We start from the raw sequence: 16,460 nt of genomic DNA on the forward strand, positions 1-16,460 counted from the left end.
TCACCTTCCAAACAAATTCAAGCTGACCTGCAGACATAAGGTACAACAGTGTCAGCTTTCACTGTCTAATGCCAAATGAATAAACTGGGGCTCTAAGGTAGGAGATCTAGGAGGACGCAGAGACATAAAAAAACAGACTGGAGTTTGCTAGAACTTACTTGAGGAAGCCACAGTCTCTTGTGGACAGATGAGGCTGAAATAGAGCTTTATAATTGAGCATATCATTGTACTAATCACAATGCAACAAGTTCCTATAGTCAAACATGGCAGAGGTTCAAAGATTCAAGGGTTCAAAGTCATAAGGGTTGATTTGTCGCTTCTGACTTGACTTGACTTGACTGTGTGCATGGCAGTAAAGACCACCAAAGAATTTTTGGGGCGCAATGCAGGTCCCACTGTGAGAAAGCTGGATTTCTGGACTGAGGTCATGGGTCTTTCAAAAGGACAAACACCCAAATTATACTTCAGTTAAAACCCAGCAATGGTTTAAAACAAAGCACTGGAGGTTTCTGGACCCACAAAGCATCTGAGGATCTCTAAACAGTAGATCTTGAAATCTGAGAGACCTGGAGCAGCTGTCAAAAGAAGACTAATCCATAATTGCAGTAGAGAAGTGAAAAAAGCTTTTCATGGTTACAGGAGGTGACTGATTTCAGTAATTCTTTTCAAATGGTGTTCTTTTAAAAACTAGGTTGAGGTTTCCAGTAATTTTGTCCAGTCTATTTCTGGAGTTCTGTGTGGAATCAGATATCAGATTTGACTTTTTTCCTAATACAGAAATCTGATATATGGCAATATATAGATTTTAAATATATCACATATATTAGAATTTCCCTATATCCACTTTTATATTTGTCACATCTGAAAAAAAATATGATATATCTGCCATTATTTATTTTTTATTATTCATTTTAATTATACATTATTATAGTCATTTCATTCTCCATAATTAGTACAATGATGTGTTTTACCAAAAAGCTCTATTTTGGGTAAATTCTAACAAAGTCCAGTCTGTCTTTTTTATGTTTCTCTCTCCTCCGGGGTCTCCAACCATAGCGCCCCATTTCATTTAGATGGCGTTAGAAGCTTACGCTTGCACCTTGTGTCTGCAGGTCAGCTTGAATTTGTATGGCGGTCGACTAAGGTTCCTCAGCCACCATTCGAACAATCATTTGTATTCTTGCAATTTTCCATCTGTTCTTCTCCTCCGTCCTCCTCCAGGGAGAAATCTACGTGGACACAGAAAGAACACACCAAACTTCTTGTAGACAGAGACGACTGCATAACGCAGGACTAGCCATGATCGACTTAAACCAGTTTTCTTCTGGAAGCATCCAGTATCCTCACCATTCTTCATCTCCATTTACTTTGTGTTTGTGAAGTTTATAAAAGTTAAAAAAATCTTTACATAATGACTTACACTAAGACTTAGACTAATATTTACACTAATTAAAACTGGATCAACTGTAAAATTCCTGTAAAGTGTTTAACATTAATGAACACAAGCAGATCTAATGCCAGAGAATGTGCAGGTCTGGTTTCATAGATTTAAATAAAAAAGTTAAATAAGCAACGGACAGTGTAAAATAACTGCAGTTTATTTCCTTTAACAGTGAATAGTGATACTGTGCTTTTACAGGGTAACTGTTCATTAAAGGAGTTTGATTAAATTAGATCAGATTGAAATAAAATTAGATTTTATTTTACTGTCATAAACCATTTATTAGAAAAATGGTAAAAACAAGTTTTAATAACGTTACAAAAGGTGTTTTGGGAGTTTTTCACTGTGAATTTGACAGTTTTACTGCATGGAGTATAACACTGCTGTACACATGTATATCCATCCCAGCACTAAACTCCCAGATTCCGATTCCACGACAACCACAGAACCAGAACTCTGGACCATCCATTATGACATCACACATTCTATCACTTGGCAACACAACAACTTCAAATCTAAACACCGTTTTAGTCTGATCTCTAATATTCACCACTTTCACCTGTTCAATCCGACTGATCTGTTACTAGTCGTGCTTTATCTGTTTCTTTATCTGTAGATTTTCTTTCTAGGTGTTGAGGAACCTTTGTGGAGACATTTACATTTACATTTACATTTACATTTATGGCATTTAGCAGACGCTCTTATCCAGAGCGACTTACAAAGTGCTTTGCTATTTACCCAAGAAAACCTCAGCTAGTTAGAATAGACTAATACAAAAGATACCTCCAAGCTTAGACATTACTAAACACAATACAATAAGGCAACCATAGAACTATTCGTCCAAGTACTCTCTGAAGAGGTGGGTCTTCAGTCTGCGTTTGAAGACAGCGAGCGACTCGGCCGTTCGGACATCCAGGGGCAGCTCGTTCCACCACTTTGGTGCCAGGACAGAAAAAAGCCTGGACGCTTGTCTTCCGCGGATTTTGAGGGATGGTGGGTCGAGCCGAGCCGTACTTGAAGCTCGAAGGGCTCAAGAGACATGTTCTTGTCTACTCTGCGCAAAGAAACGTCGAGTGAGTTCTGATTTTTTTATTATGTGAGCTAGTTAGCTTAATTACACCAGCGCAAAATTCAGATATGAGATATGAAATATTTGTTTCAGCATATTTTATGAAGTAGCCCAGAAACTATAGACTAAGCAAAGCTGAAATGGTGAAACTACTTCATCTACCTGTTGATTTTGACTCAGTAACAACTACTGATACACTAAACCTGCAGATCTGCAAAAACAAAAAGGCCTACGTTACTTGATAAACAGACTCAGCACCACAGTAACTGTGTAAAAGCAGATCTTGAGATATTTCTGCTCTGCAATTCCAGGCCCAGACCCTGACGACACAGCTTCTCCAGTGTCCCGGAGGTCCAGCAGCAGCTCCCACCGCTCCACCCCCAGTGGAAAGAGGAAGAACAGCAGCAGTGGAGGCTCCCAGGGCGTGAAGAGGAGGAGAGTGGAGTGTACAGAGGGGGAGCAGGACGGTGAGTCCCCAACGAATGTGCTTGATGACAGATGTGTGCAGCAGGACGTTTAGAGTACACACACAAACACACACATGGTCAGTGAACCCTGTCAGTCCACTCTCTATAGGGGAGCTGGAGCGGAAGTATGTGGAGCTGTACTGTCTGAGCACAGGAGGATACGGCACAGTGTTCACCGGCTACAGACGGGAGGACCAGCTACCTGTAATTACACACACGCACATATGCACAGCATGATGTTGACTACTCCAGCTTAACAACTGTAGGCAGGCAATAGTCACGCCTACACAGTGATTCTGAAGAGCAGTGGTCAGTCTGTCATTGGTTAAAGAACACTCTCTCTCTGTCCTGCAGGTGGCCATTAAACATATACCTTCTGAGAACGTGGTTCACACCGCTGAGGTGAGCGTATACACACACACACACACACACAAGTCTGACCTGGGTCTGAAATTGGTGATGTATCACACTGTCATACAGTCAATGATCTATGTTCTCTGATTTAGCACAAACTCAGCTTTTCAGGTGTGCTGCTTATTGCTCCAGGTATATTCAGCATCTATCACAACAGGAACTGAAGAGAGTTCTGAGCTGTTCTCTCTTTCTGATGAACTCTAAGTAATATTTTATTTAATTGTTCTACAATATTTGATATTGTTTTATATTGTTAATTTGATATTGCTCTGAATAAATAAGGACACACAGTGTCACTGATATAAAGCATCACTCTTCTCTTCCTGTGTGGTCATTTCCAATTTCTAAACTTTTACATTAGCCAATGTTTATTAGGTGCCTCACATTTACAACAAGAATATACTTTAAAAAGTCATATTAAACTTAATTAAACACTTACTGTACCCAAAACAATGGAAAGCAGACTTCATATTCACATTACTGGATTAATGGTAGTGAATAAAAATGCTGTGCATTAACAGAATCATCATGAGCTACAGCCTCTAAATGGTCCACCCTCAGGTAGAGGTCAGTCTCTGTTTCTGCTGGACTCCAGAGGAGGCATGTGAGTAATACTGTAATACTCTCTTTTCTATTCTGATTGGACAACTGAAGGACCTCCCACTGGAAGTGGCGCTGATGCAGATGGCGGGCGGGGACCAGTCCGCCTCTGGAGGGACCCCCGTGGAGCTGCTGGACTGGTTTGAGCTGCAGGACGAGGTTGTGCTGGTGATGGAGCGCCCGCTGCCCTGTTCGGACCTCTTTGACAGGGGGTGTCTGCAGGAGGAGGAGGCCAAGGTGAGAGACAATGAAGAAAACAGCTGCTGAGGCTGGAGCTCATTTAAGACACATGTACACACTTCCCTCCTCACCTTAAATAGGGCCCTTTTAACTCTGTCCTGCCCCTCTGCTCACACTCTGCAGGTACTCCTAAGGCAGCTTGTGGAAGGTGTAATCGGCATCCACTCCAGAGGCGTCCTTCACCGCGACATCAAGCCAGAGAACATCCTGATTCAGACGGACCCCGAGGGACCCCGCGTTCGCCTTCTGGACTTCGGCTGTGGCTGTGTTCTACGAGAAGGCCCCTACACTGAGTTCTCTGGTATGGATGTGCAGTGAACACTTGCAGGACTGTGGAGAAACGTTGTCTTCTTTGTCGAAGCTACCATTTCTGAATCTCACACTAGAGTTCAGAAGCGTTCCCTCATGCTCACTCGCTGTCTCTGTTTCACTTTAAAGGAACAACTCAGTACATCCCCCCTGAGTGGTTCACCCGGAGGTCCTACCAGGCTGAGCCCTCCGCAGTGTGGCAGATAGGGGTGGTCCTGTATGACATGGTGTGTGGAGAGAGCCCCTTCAACACCAGAACAGAGATCATCACCCAGAGGCTCCGCATACCTGCCCACCTGTCTCTCCGTGAGTGTGTACACACATGCACATACATGCACAAGTAAGGAACCCTTTGTAGCTCTGTATAGACCACAACAGAACATAGACCCCAAACACTCTCTCACTTTCTCTCTCTCTCTGTCTCTCTTTCTCTCTCGCCCTCTCCCCAAACACACTTTTAACTGTCTGTCCATTATTGCAGAGTGTAAGAACCTGCTGAGGAGATGCCTGTCGAGGCGCCCGCTCCGCAGACCCTCACTCCGTGACCTGCTACAGGACCCTTGGCTAAGTCCACACCATGACACAGACACTTAGAGACACACACTAGTTCACATCCATGTAGAAACACAACTCAAATCAAACTTTAGATTTTTCTATTTTTCTGAAATGATCTGTGTATTTCAGAGGGTTTTAATTTAGACTGCAAAGGTAATATTAAATAGAAGAACAGATATTAATAAAAAAAGTATTCCAAAGTTTTGAACAGGAACAGTAATTTTATTGTTTGTATTTTATAGTATTTCAGTCATTAATCCATTTTTCTTGTGTTTTTCTCTTTTAGTGCTCTATAACATTATTCCTTTATTGTCCTTATTGTATATTAATGTTTTAATTTAAGCTTCTGATTTAAGCTTTTAATCTTTATTACATTATTTATGTATTGTGTTTATTTGTGCATGAGATATTTCTCTTTTTCCTCTATTTTGTGCTTTTTATATTGAATATTTTCACATTTGTATCTTTTAGTGTTCCAGTCATTATTAGTTATTATCTTTATATTTCATATTTGTTATTATTGTATTTATCTTTGTATTATACACATTCTTGTTAATCCATCTATCTTGAGCATTTTATCTTGTAGATTTTTATATTTGTAATATTTTAATGCTTTATTACATTATTTATTAATGGTGTATATTTTTGTTTTTATTGATCTATTTTAAGCTTTTTATCTTTGAGATATTTACATTTAAATCTTTCATCTTTAATTGTTTGATCTTTGAGTGTTTTATATATTTGTGTTTAATCCATGTATTTTGTGCTTTTTATCTTGTGGATCTTTTTAACATTTAATGCTATATTCTATTATTTATTAATGGTCTTCATATTGTGTTTTAATACATTTATATTGAGCCTAATCTTTTATCTTTAATCTTTTGATTTTTAAGCTTTTGTATTTTAAGAATATGAAAAGATTTGAATGCTTTATTTTATTATTAAATTATTGTGTTTATCTTATCTTTGTGTTTTAATCCATCTTTTTTGTGCTTTTTTGTCTTTTAGATTTTAATATTTTTGATCTTTTAGCTCTTTATCTTTTCTACTTGCTCATATGATTTTTGTTTTGCTATCCGGTGTCGACCCAAAGAGGATGGGTTCCTCTTTTGAGTCTTGGTTCCTCTCAAGGTTTCTTCCTCTCTTTCGGAGGGAGTTTTTCCTTGCCACTGTCGCCCTCGGCTTGCTCAAAAGAGGCTTGGACCCGGATCTTTGTCATTTGCTTTGTAAATAAATGCATTTTCTAAATCATTTGGTTTTGTCTGTATGTTCATTTGCTCACATCATCCTTAAGTATCTAAAAGTGCTTTTAAATAAAATTATTTTATTTCATTTTATTCAATATTTTAATTAATTATTATAATATGTGGATCTGAGGAGCTGATTTAAGTGCTTCCTCTCTTCCTCTCAGGAAATCACACTTGATGAATGAACATGGTTTCTTTTTAGAACAGTTTTAACACTACATTAACTGAACTCTGAAAGAAGCCTTCATGATTTATTCATCTAACTGAAATGCTGGAGGTTCCAGACTACAGTCCTCTCTGCTGTGACTGGAGAACAATCCAGCCCAGTTTACCTTGTTTCACATCAAATCATTGAATAATAAAACTTATGATGTAATAAAACATACTCATTAAAATGTATTGAAGACGACTTCTGGGTAAATATTATATATACTATATATACTAAAGGTTATTTGAAGGACTCCATAGAAGAACCTTTTTTGGTTCTTTTCACTCATTTTCTTCTAATGTGCTTCTTCTTGGTCAAGGTGGGTCCAGAGTCTACTCTGAATAATTGAATAACTGCCATGGTCACACTGGGGATGCACTGTATTTAAATATGGTAGAGAATCCATCCAAACTATATCCAGACAAGATCTAGACATGAAACACTTGGTAATGCAAGGTGTAGACAAGCTCTTACGCTAGACACACCAATCCAGCAAGGAAGAACTAGCGCCAGCTGAGGCCGACTGGTGATAGTCATTTCTTCTACTAGACACATCTCCCAAACCCCTTAAAACCTTCCTGACTTGGTCCAATCTTGATTTTATTTTTCTTCAACTATAAGAAATGTACACTGCTCAAAAAAAATAAACAATATAACTCAGAGTAAATCAAACGTCTTTGAAATCAAACTGTCCACTTTGGAAGCAGAACTGATTGACAATCAATTTCATATGCTGTTGTACAAATGGAATAGACAACAGGTGGAAATTATTGGCAATTAGCAAGACACACTCAATAAGGAGTGGTTCTGCAGGTGGGGACCACAGACCACTTCTCAGTACCTATGCTTTCTGGTTGATGTTTTGATCACTTTTGAATGTTGGTGGTGATTTCACACTCGTGGTAGCATGAGTATAGTATAGTTATTAGTGCAAATGCTTCCCATTTTATCTGGGGTAAATGGTTGGAGAGAGAGAGAGAGAGTCTGAAGAGAAGTCTGATGGCTTGGGGGAAGAAGCTATTGCAGAGTCTCGTCGTGTTGGACCGGATGCTGCGGTACCTTCTTCCTGATGGCAGGAGGGAGAACAATCTGTGTGAAGGGTGGGTGGAGTCATCCACGATGCTGGTTGCTTTGCGGATGCAACAGGCAGTGTAAATGTCCATGACAGAGGGAAGAGAGACTCTGATGATCCTCTCAGCTGTCCTCACAATGTGTTGGAGGGTCTTGCGGTCAGAGGCTGTGCATGTCCCAAACCAGGCAGTGATGCAGCTGCTTAGAATGCTCTCTATGGTCCCTCTATAGAAGAGGGTGAGGATGGGTGGAGGGAGACAGGCCTTTCTTAGCTTCCGGAGGAAGTGGAGATGCTGCTGGGCTTTCTTGGCTGCTGCACCTCCTCTCTGTATGCTGACTCGTCGCCTTTGCTGATGAGATCCAGCACAGTTGTATCATCAGCAAACTTTATGATGCTGTTAGAACTGTGTTTCGCAACACAGTCATGAGTCAGCAGGGTGAACAGCAGAGGACTCGGTACACTGCCCTGGGGTGCCCCAGTGTTCACTGTGATGGTGCTGGAGATGCTGTCCCCGAACCGGACTAACTGGGGCCTCCCCCTCAGGAAGTCCAGGATCCAGTTGCAGAAGGGGGTGTTGAGGCCCAGCAAGCTTAACTTCTTGGTGAGATTCTGTGAGATGATGGTGTTAAATGCTGAACTGAAGTCTATGAACAACATTCAGACATACGTGTCCTTCTTCTCCAGGTGGGTAAGGGAGAGATGAAGGGTGGTAGTGATGGAATCGTGGAGCGGTTGGGACAATAGTCTCGTTGCTCTCACGCCCATCATCATGAAGTGCTTCGAGAGGCTAGTCATGAGGAACATCAAGACCCAACTGCCCTCTTCATTGGACCCCCACACAAGTGGCTCAGGTAGTGCAGCTCATTCAGGATGGCACATCAACGCGAGTTGTGGCAAGAAGGTTTGCTGTGTCTGTCAGCGTAGTGTCCAGAGGCTGGAGGTACTACCAGGAGACAGGCCAGGACACCAGGAGATATGGAGGAGGCCGTAGGAGGGCAACAGCCCAGCGCCTTTGTGCAAGGAGCAACGGGAGGAGCACTACCAGAGCCCTGCAAAATGACCTCCAGCAGGCCACAAATGTGCATGTGTCTGCACAAACGGTTAGAAAGCCGACTCCATGAGGATGGTATGAGGGCTGGACGTCCACAGATGGGGGTTGTGTTCACAGCCCAACACCGTGCAGGACGCTTGGCATTTGCTAGTGAACATCAGAATTGGCAAATTCGCCAATGGCGCCCTGTGCTCTTCACAGATGAAAGCAGGTTCACACTGAGCACATGTGACAGACGTGACAGAGTCTGGAGATGCCATGGAGAGAGATCTGCTGCCTGCAACATCCTTCAGCATGACCGGTTTGGCAGAGGGTCAGTAATGGTGTGGGGTGGCATTTCTTTGGAGGGCCGCACAGCCCTCCATGTGCTCGCCAGAGGTGTCCTGACTGCCATTAGGTACTGAGACGAGATCCTCAGACGCCTTTTGAGACCATATGCTAGTGCGGTTGGCCCTGGGTTCCTCCTAATGCAGGACAATGCTAGACCTCAGGTGGCTGGAGTGTGTAAGCAGTTCCTGCAAGATGAAGGCATTGAAGCTATGTACTGGCCCGCCCGTTCCCCAGACCTGAATCCGATTGAGCACATCTGGGAAATAATGACTCGCTACATACACCAACATCACGTTGCACCACAGACTGTCCAGGAGTTGAGCGGATGCTTTAGTCCAGGTCTGGGAAAAGATCCCTCAGGAGATCATCCGCCACCTCATCAGGAGCATGCCCAGGCATTGTAGGGAGGTCATACAGGCACATGAAGGCCACACACAATACTGAGCCTCATTTTGACTTGTTTTAAGGACATCAAAGTTGGATCAGCCTGTAGTGTGTTTTCTTACTTTGTGTTATATTTACACACTGGAGCCTGGAAAAACACAATGTTTATCTATACACTCGTGCTGTATACTCTATATGACCAAATTTACACTGACTTTGATGAAACAGTGTTAGCAAACAAACAAAAAAGCTTCGTCTTTTAAAATTCTAGTTTAAAGGTCTAAAAGTCTCTTTAAAGGTCTAATCTGGAATTAGGGGTGGGCAATATGACAATATTTTACTGTGGGGTGACAACTTTTGTTATTGTGTTATGCAATATACTTTTCTGAGCATATTATGGATACAGTCAATGCTTAAAGAACACTGATCAACTGCACCTTTCATTACAAAGGGCCTCATTCAACAATATCTTCCAAATAATTTGAGAAAAAAAAGCTGTGTCAGGATCATGGCGTGTTTTTAAAGAGCAGAATTGTATATGGCTAAGCTCTTATATAATGATAAATCCTCATAAACAAATAAGAAAACACTGGTGAATGCCAGAATTTGTGTAAAAACTGCATAAGTGGTTTTTAAGAAGTCATTTCTTCTTAATAAAGATTGGTGAATAAAGCCCAAAGAGTAATTGGTCCTTTTAACTGGATAAACTGCAGCACATTTTGAATAAAAATCACTGTATTTAACATGGAAGAGTATTTGAATAGAAGTTTTTTTTTAGAATCAGCTGCTAACGATACATACCCTAAAAAATATTGCAATAAATATTGTATCATGAAAATGTCTTAAAATATTGTGAATTTCGGTCATCTTTCAAACAAATGGGTCTTTCAATAGGACAAACACCCAAATCATACTTCAGTAAAAACTCAGCAATGGTTTAAGACAAAGCACTGGAGGTTTCGTAAGTGGCCTGCAATGAGTCCAGATTTAAGACCTATAGAACATCTGATGATCTCTAAACAGTAGATCTTGAAATCTAAGAGACTTGGAACATCTGTCAAAAGAAGACTAATCCACTCCTGAGGACTTTCTTTAACATAGTGGTGGCATCTGCCATCTTTTATGGAGTGGTCTGCTAGAGCAGTAGCATCTCGACGGCAGATAAGAAGAGCCGTAATAAGCTCATAAAGAGGACCGGCTCTGTCCTGGGGTGCTTCTTAGACCCAGTGCAGGTGGTGGGAGACAGGAGCTCTCCATGCTGGAGAACAGCTCCCACCCCATGCATAAGACTCTGGCAGCACTGAGCAACTCCTTTAGTGACAGGCTGCTTCACCCCAAGTGTGTGAAGGAGAAGAATCGCAGGTCCGTCCTTCCTGCTGCCGTCAGACTCCACAACCAGCACTGCTCCCAGCGGACCACATACACACACACTTAAACTACACACACATGTTCAGGGAACAGAGATCCCTCAATGCAAAAATACCATGTGCAATCCCCCCCCCCCCCACACACACACACACCAAACTTCTTGTAGACAGAGACAACTGCATAACGCAGGACTAGCCATGATCAACTTAAACCAGTTTTCTTCTGGAAGCATCCAGTATCCTCACCATTCTTCATCTCCATTTACTTTGTGCTTGTGAAGATTATAAAAGTCAAAAATCTTTACATAATGACTTACACTTAGACTTAGACTTATATTTACACTAATTAAAACTGGATCAACTGTACAATTCCTGTAAAGTATTTAACATTAATGAACACAGAGAATGTGCAGGTCTGGTTTCACAGATTTAAATAAAAAAGTTAAATAAGCAACGAACAGTGTAAAATAACTGCAGTTTATTTCCTTTAACAGTGAATAGTGATACTGTGCTTTTACAGGGTAACTGTTCATTAAAGGAGTTTGATTAAATTAGATCAGATTGAAATAAAATTAGATTTTATTTTACTGTCATAAACCATTTATTAGAAAAATGGTAAAAACAAGTTTTAATAACGTTACAAAAGGTGTTTTGGGAGTTTTTCACTGTGAATTTGACAGTTTTACTGCATGGAGTATAACACTGCTGTACACATGTATATCCATCCCAGCACTAAACTCCCAGATTCCGATTCCACGACAACCACAGAACCAGAACTCTGGACCATCCATTATGACATCACACATTCTATCACTTGGCAACACAACAACTTCAAATCTAAACACACAGTTTTAGTCTGATCTCTAATATTCACCACTTTCACCTGTTCAATCTGACTGATCTGTTACTAGTCGTGCTTTATCTGTTTCTTTATCTGTAGATTTTCTTTCTAGGTGTTGAGGAACCTTTGTGGAGACATGTTCTTGTCTACTCTGCGCAAAGAAACGTCGAGTGAGTTCTGATTTTTTAATTATGTGAGCTAGTTAGCTTAATTACACCAGTGCAAAATTCAGATATGAGACATGAAATATTTGTTTCAGCATATTTTATGAAGTAGCCCAGAAACTAGAGGCTAAGCAAAGCTGAAATGGTGAAACTACTTCATCTACCTGTTGATTTTGACTCAGTAACAACTACTGATACACTAAACCTGCAGATCTGCAAAAACAAAAAGGCCTACGTTACTTGATAAACAGACACAGCACCACAAACTGTGTAAAAGCAGATCTTGAGATATTTCTGCTCTGCAATTCCAGGCCCAGACCCTGACGACACAGCTTCTCCAGTGTCCCGGAGGTCCAGCAGCAGCTCCCACCGCTCCACCCCCAGTGGAAAGAGGAAGAACAGCAGCAGTGGAGGCTCCCAGGGCGTGAAGAGGAGGAGAGTGGAGTGTACAGAGGGGGAGCAGGACGGTGAGTTCCCAACGAGTGTGCTTGATGACAGATGTGTGCAGCAGGACGTTTAGAGTACACACACAAACACACACATGGTCAGTGAACCCTGTCTGTCCACTCTCTACAGGGGAGCTGCAGCGGAAGTATGTGGAGCTGTACTGTCTGAGCACAGGAGGATACGGCACAGTGTTCACCGGCTACAGACGGGAGGACCTGCTACCTGTAATTACACACACGCACATATGCACAGCATGATGTTGACTACTCCAGCTTAACAACTGTAGGCAGGCAATAGTCATGCCTACACAGTGATTCTGAAGAGCAGTGGTCAGTCTGTCATTGATTAAAGAACACTCTCTCTCTGTCCTGCAGGTGGCCATTAAACATATACCTTCTGAGAACGTGGTTCACACCGTTGAGGTGAGCGTATACACACACACACACACACACACACACAAGTCTGACCTGGGTCTGAAATTGGTGATGTATCACACTGTCATACAGTCAATGATCTATGTTCTCTGATTTAGCACAAACTCAGCTTTTCAGGTGTGCTGCTTATTGCTCCAGGTATATTCAGCATCTATCACAACAGGAACTGAAGAGAGATCTGAGCTGCTCTCTCTTTCTGATGAACTCTAAGTAATATTTAATTTTATTGTTCTACAATATTTGATATTGTTTTATATTGTTAATTTGATATTGTTCTGAATAAATAAGGACACACATTGTCACTGATATAAAGCATCACTCTTCTCTTCCTGTGTGGTCATTTCCAATTTCTAAACTTTTACATTAGCCAATGTTTATTAGGTGCCTCACATTTAAAAACAAGAATATACTTTAAAAAGTCATATTAAACTTAATTAAACACTTACTGTACCCAAAACAATGGAAAGCAGACTTCATATTCACATTACTGGATTAATGGTAGTGAATAAAAATGCTGTGCATTAACAGAATCATCATGAGCTACAGCCTCTAAATGGTCCACCCTCAGGTAGAGGTCAGTCTCTGTTTCTGCTGGACTCCAGAGGAGGCATGTGAGTAATACTGTGCTCTCTTTTCTATTCTGATTGGACAACTGAAGGACCTCCCACTGGAAGTGGCGCTGATGCAGATGGCGGGCGGGGACCAGTCCGCCTCTGGAGGGACCCCCGTGGAGCTGCTGGACTGGTTTGAGCTGCAGGACGAGGTTGTGCTGGTGATGGAGCGCCCGCTACCCTGTTCTGACCTCTTTGACTACATCATGGACAGGGGGTGTCTGCAGGAGGAGGAGGCCAAGGTGAGAGACAATGAAGAAAACAGCTGCTGAGGCTGGAGCTCATTTAAGACACACGCACACACTTCTCTCCTCACCTTAAATAGGGCCCCTTTAACTCTGTCCTGCCCCTCTGCTCACACTCTGCAGGTACTCCTAAGGCAGCTTGTGGAAGGTGTAATTGGCATCCACTCCAGAGGCGTCCTTCACCGCGACATCAAGCCAGAGAACATCCTGATTCAGACGGACCCAGAGGGACCCCGCGTTCGCCTTCTGGACTTCGGCTGTGGCTGTGTTCTACGAGAAGGCCCCTATACTGAGTTCTCTGGTATGGATGTGCAGTGAACACTTGCAGGACTGTGGAGAAACGTTGTCTTCTTTGTAGAAGCTACCATTTCTGAATCTCACACTAGAGTTCAGAAGCGTTCCCTCATGCTCACTCGCTGTCTCTGTTTTACTTTAAAGGAACAACTCAGTACATCCCCCCTGAGTGGTTCACCCGGAGGTCCTACCAGGCTGAGCCCTCCACAGTGTGGCAGATAGGGGTGGTCCTGTATGACATGGTGTGTGGAGAGAGCCCCTTCAACACCAGAACAGAGATCATCACCCAGAGGCTCCGCATACCTGCCCACCTGTCTCTCCGTGAGTGTGTACACACATGCACATACATACACAAGTAAGGAACCCTTTGTAGCTCTGTATAGACCACAACAGAACATAGACCCCAAACACTCTCTCACTTTCTCTCTCTCTCTGTCTCTCTTTCTCTCTCGCCCCCTCCCCATACACACTTTTAACTGTCTGTCCATTATTGCAGAGTGTAAGAACCTGCTGAGGAGATGCCTGTCGAGGCGCCCGCTCCGCAGACCCTCACTCCGTGACCTGCTACAGGACCCTTGGCTAAGTCCACACCATGACACAGACACTTAGAGACACACACTAGTTCACATCCATGTAGAAACACAACTCAAATCAAACTTTAGATTTTTCTATTTTTCTGAAATGATCTATGTAGTTCAGAGGGTTTTAATTTAGACTGCAAAGGTAATATTAAATAGAAGAACAGTTATTAATAAAAAGTATTTCAAACTTTTGAACAGGAACAGTAATTTTATTGTTTATCTTTATATAGTATTTCAGAGATTAATAAATTTTTCTTGTGTTTTTCTCTTTTAGTGCTCTATAACATTACTCCTTTATTGTCTTTATTGTATATTAATGTTTTAATTTAAGCTTCTGATTTAAGCTTTTAATCTTTATTACATTATTTATGTATTGTGTTTATTTCTGCATGAGATATTTGTCTTTTTCCTCTATTTTGTGCTTTTTATATTGAATATTTTCATATTTGTATCTTTTAGTGTTCCAGTCATTATTAGTTATCTTTATATTTCATATTTCTTATTATTGTATTTATCTTTGTATTATATAAATTCTTGTTAATCCATCTATCTTGAGCATTTTATCTTGTAGATTTTTTTATTTGTAATATTTTAATGCTTTATTACATTATTTATTAATGGTGTATATTTTTGTTTTTATTGATCTATTTTAAGCTTTTTATCTTTTAGATATTTACATTTAAATCTTTCATCTTTAATTGTTTGATCCTTGAGTGTTTTATATATTTGTGTTTAATCCATGTATTTTGTGCTTTTTATCTTGTGGATCTTTTTAACATTTAATGCTATATTATATTATTTATTAATGGTCTTCATATTGTGTTTTAATACATTTATATTGAGCCTAATCTTTTATCTTTAATCTTTTGATTTTTAAGCTTTTGTATTTTAAGAATATGAAAAGATTTGAATGCTTTATTTTATTATTAAATTATTGTGTTTATCTTATCTATGTGTTTTAATCCATCTTTTTTGTGCTTTTTTGTCTTTTAGATTTTAATATTTTTGATCTTTTAGCTCTTTATCTTTTCTACTTGCTTATATGATTTTTGTTTTGCTATCCGTTGTCGACCCAAAGAGGATGGGTTCCTCTTTTGAGTCTTGGTTCCTCTCAAGGTTTCTTCCTCTCTTTCGGAGGGAGTTTTTCCTTGCCACTGTCGCCCTCGGCTTGCTCAAAAGAGGCTTGGACCCGGATCTTTGTCATTTGCTTTGTAAATAAATGCATTTTCTAAATCATTTGGTTTTGTCTGTATGTTCATTTGCTCACATCATCCTTGAGTATCTAAAAGTGCTTCTAAACACAATTATTTTATTTATTTTTAGTTAATAAGTTATTTAATTATTATATGTGGATCTGAGGAGCTGATTTAAGTGCTTACTCTCTTCCTCTCAGGAAATCACACTTGATGAATGAACATGGTTTCTTTTTAGAACAGTTCTAACACTACATTAACTGAACTCTGAAAGAAGCCTTCATGAATTATTCATCTAACTGAAATGCTGGAGGTTCCAGACTACAGTCCTCTGCTGTGACTGGAGAATAATCCAGCCCAGTTTGCCTTGTTTCACATCAAATAATTTAATAATAAATCTTATGATGTAATAAAAATCACAGAGATTTAGAGGTGACACAATGAGAAGTGTCCTCATTAAAATGTATTGAAGAAGAATTCTGGGTAAATATTATATATACTATATATACTAAAGGTTATTTGAAGGACTCCATAGAAGAACCTGTTTTGGTTCTATTCACTCATTTGTCTTCTAATGTGCTTCTTCTTGGTCAGGGTGGGTCCAGAGTCTACTCTGAATAATTGAATAACTGCGATGGTCACAGTGGGGATGCACTGTATTTAAATATGGTAGAGAATCCATCCAAACTATATCCAGACAAGATCTAGACATGAAACACTTGGTAATGCAAGGTGTAGACAAGCTCTTACACTAGACACACCAATCCAGCAAGGACGAACTAGCGCCAGCTGAGGCCGACTGGTGATAGTCATTTCTTCTACTAGACACATCTCCCAACCCCCGTAAAACCTTCTTGACTTGCTCAAATCTTGATTTTTTTTTTCTGTAACTGTAA

At 40.6% G+C, this 16,460-nt stretch overlaps 2 protein-coding genes across 2 annotated transcripts; both read left to right on the top strand.

Annotated features, from left to right (window-relative positions):
- The first annotated feature begins 3,001 nt into the window (after nt 1–3,001).
- On the top strand, nt 3,002–5,149 carry LOC140537982 (serine/threonine-protein kinase pim-2-like). The gene is made up of 5 exons (XM_072660351.1): nt 3,002–3,181; nt 4,046–4,228; nt 4,355–4,532; nt 4,670–4,846; nt 5,022–5,149. The coding sequence occupies exons 1-5, from the start codon at nt 3,002–3,004 to the stop codon at nt 5,132–5,134; spliced, it is 831 nt and encodes a 276-aa protein (XP_072516452.1). The 3' UTR covers nt 5,135–5,149.
- A 6,582-nt stretch (nt 5,150–11,731) lies between these two features.
- On the top strand, nt 11,732–14,418 carry LOC140537989 (serine/threonine-protein kinase pim-2-like). The gene is made up of 7 exons (XM_072660365.1): nt 11,732–11,765; nt 12,071–12,226; nt 12,336–12,430; nt 13,299–13,493; nt 13,620–13,797; nt 13,935–14,111; nt 14,287–14,418. Exons 1-7 carry the CDS (start codon nt 11,732–11,734, stop codon nt 14,397–14,399), a joined length of 948 nt encoding a protein of 315 aa, XP_072516466.1. The 3' UTR covers nt 14,400–14,418.
- The last annotated feature ends 2,042 nt before the right edge of the window (nt 14,419–16,460 follow it).

This window comes from Salminus brasiliensis, chromosome 1, assembly GCF_030463535.1.
Source record: "Salminus brasiliensis chromosome 1, fSalBra1.hap2, whole genome shotgun sequence".
NCBI lineage: Eukaryota > Metazoa > Chordata > Actinopteri > Characiformes > Bryconidae > Salminus > Salminus brasiliensis.

Coding starts and splice junctions, on each gene's coding strand:
- LOC140537982 (XM_072660351.1), top strand. CDS start 3,002: ATGACAGATGTGTGCAGCAGGACGTTTAGAGTACACACACAAACACAC. Junction 3,182..4,045: donor GACGGGAGGACCAGCTACCT/GTAATTACACAC, acceptor GGACAACTGAAG/GACCTCCCACTGGAAGTGGC. Junction 4,229..4,354: donor TGCAGGAGGAGGAGGCCAAG/GTGAGAGACAAT, acceptor CACACTCTGCAG/GTACTCCTAAGGCAGCTTGT.
- LOC140537989 (XM_072660365.1), top strand. CDS start 11,732: ATGTTCTTGTCTACTCTGCGCAAAGAAACGTCGA. Junction 11,766..12,070: donor TCTGCGCAAAGAAACGTCGA/GTGAGTTCTGAT, acceptor CTGCAATTCCAG/GCCCAGACCCTGACGACACA. Junction 13,798..13,934: donor CCCCTATACTGAGTTCTCTG/GTATGGATGTGC, acceptor TTTACTTTAAAG/GAACAACTCAGTACATCCCC.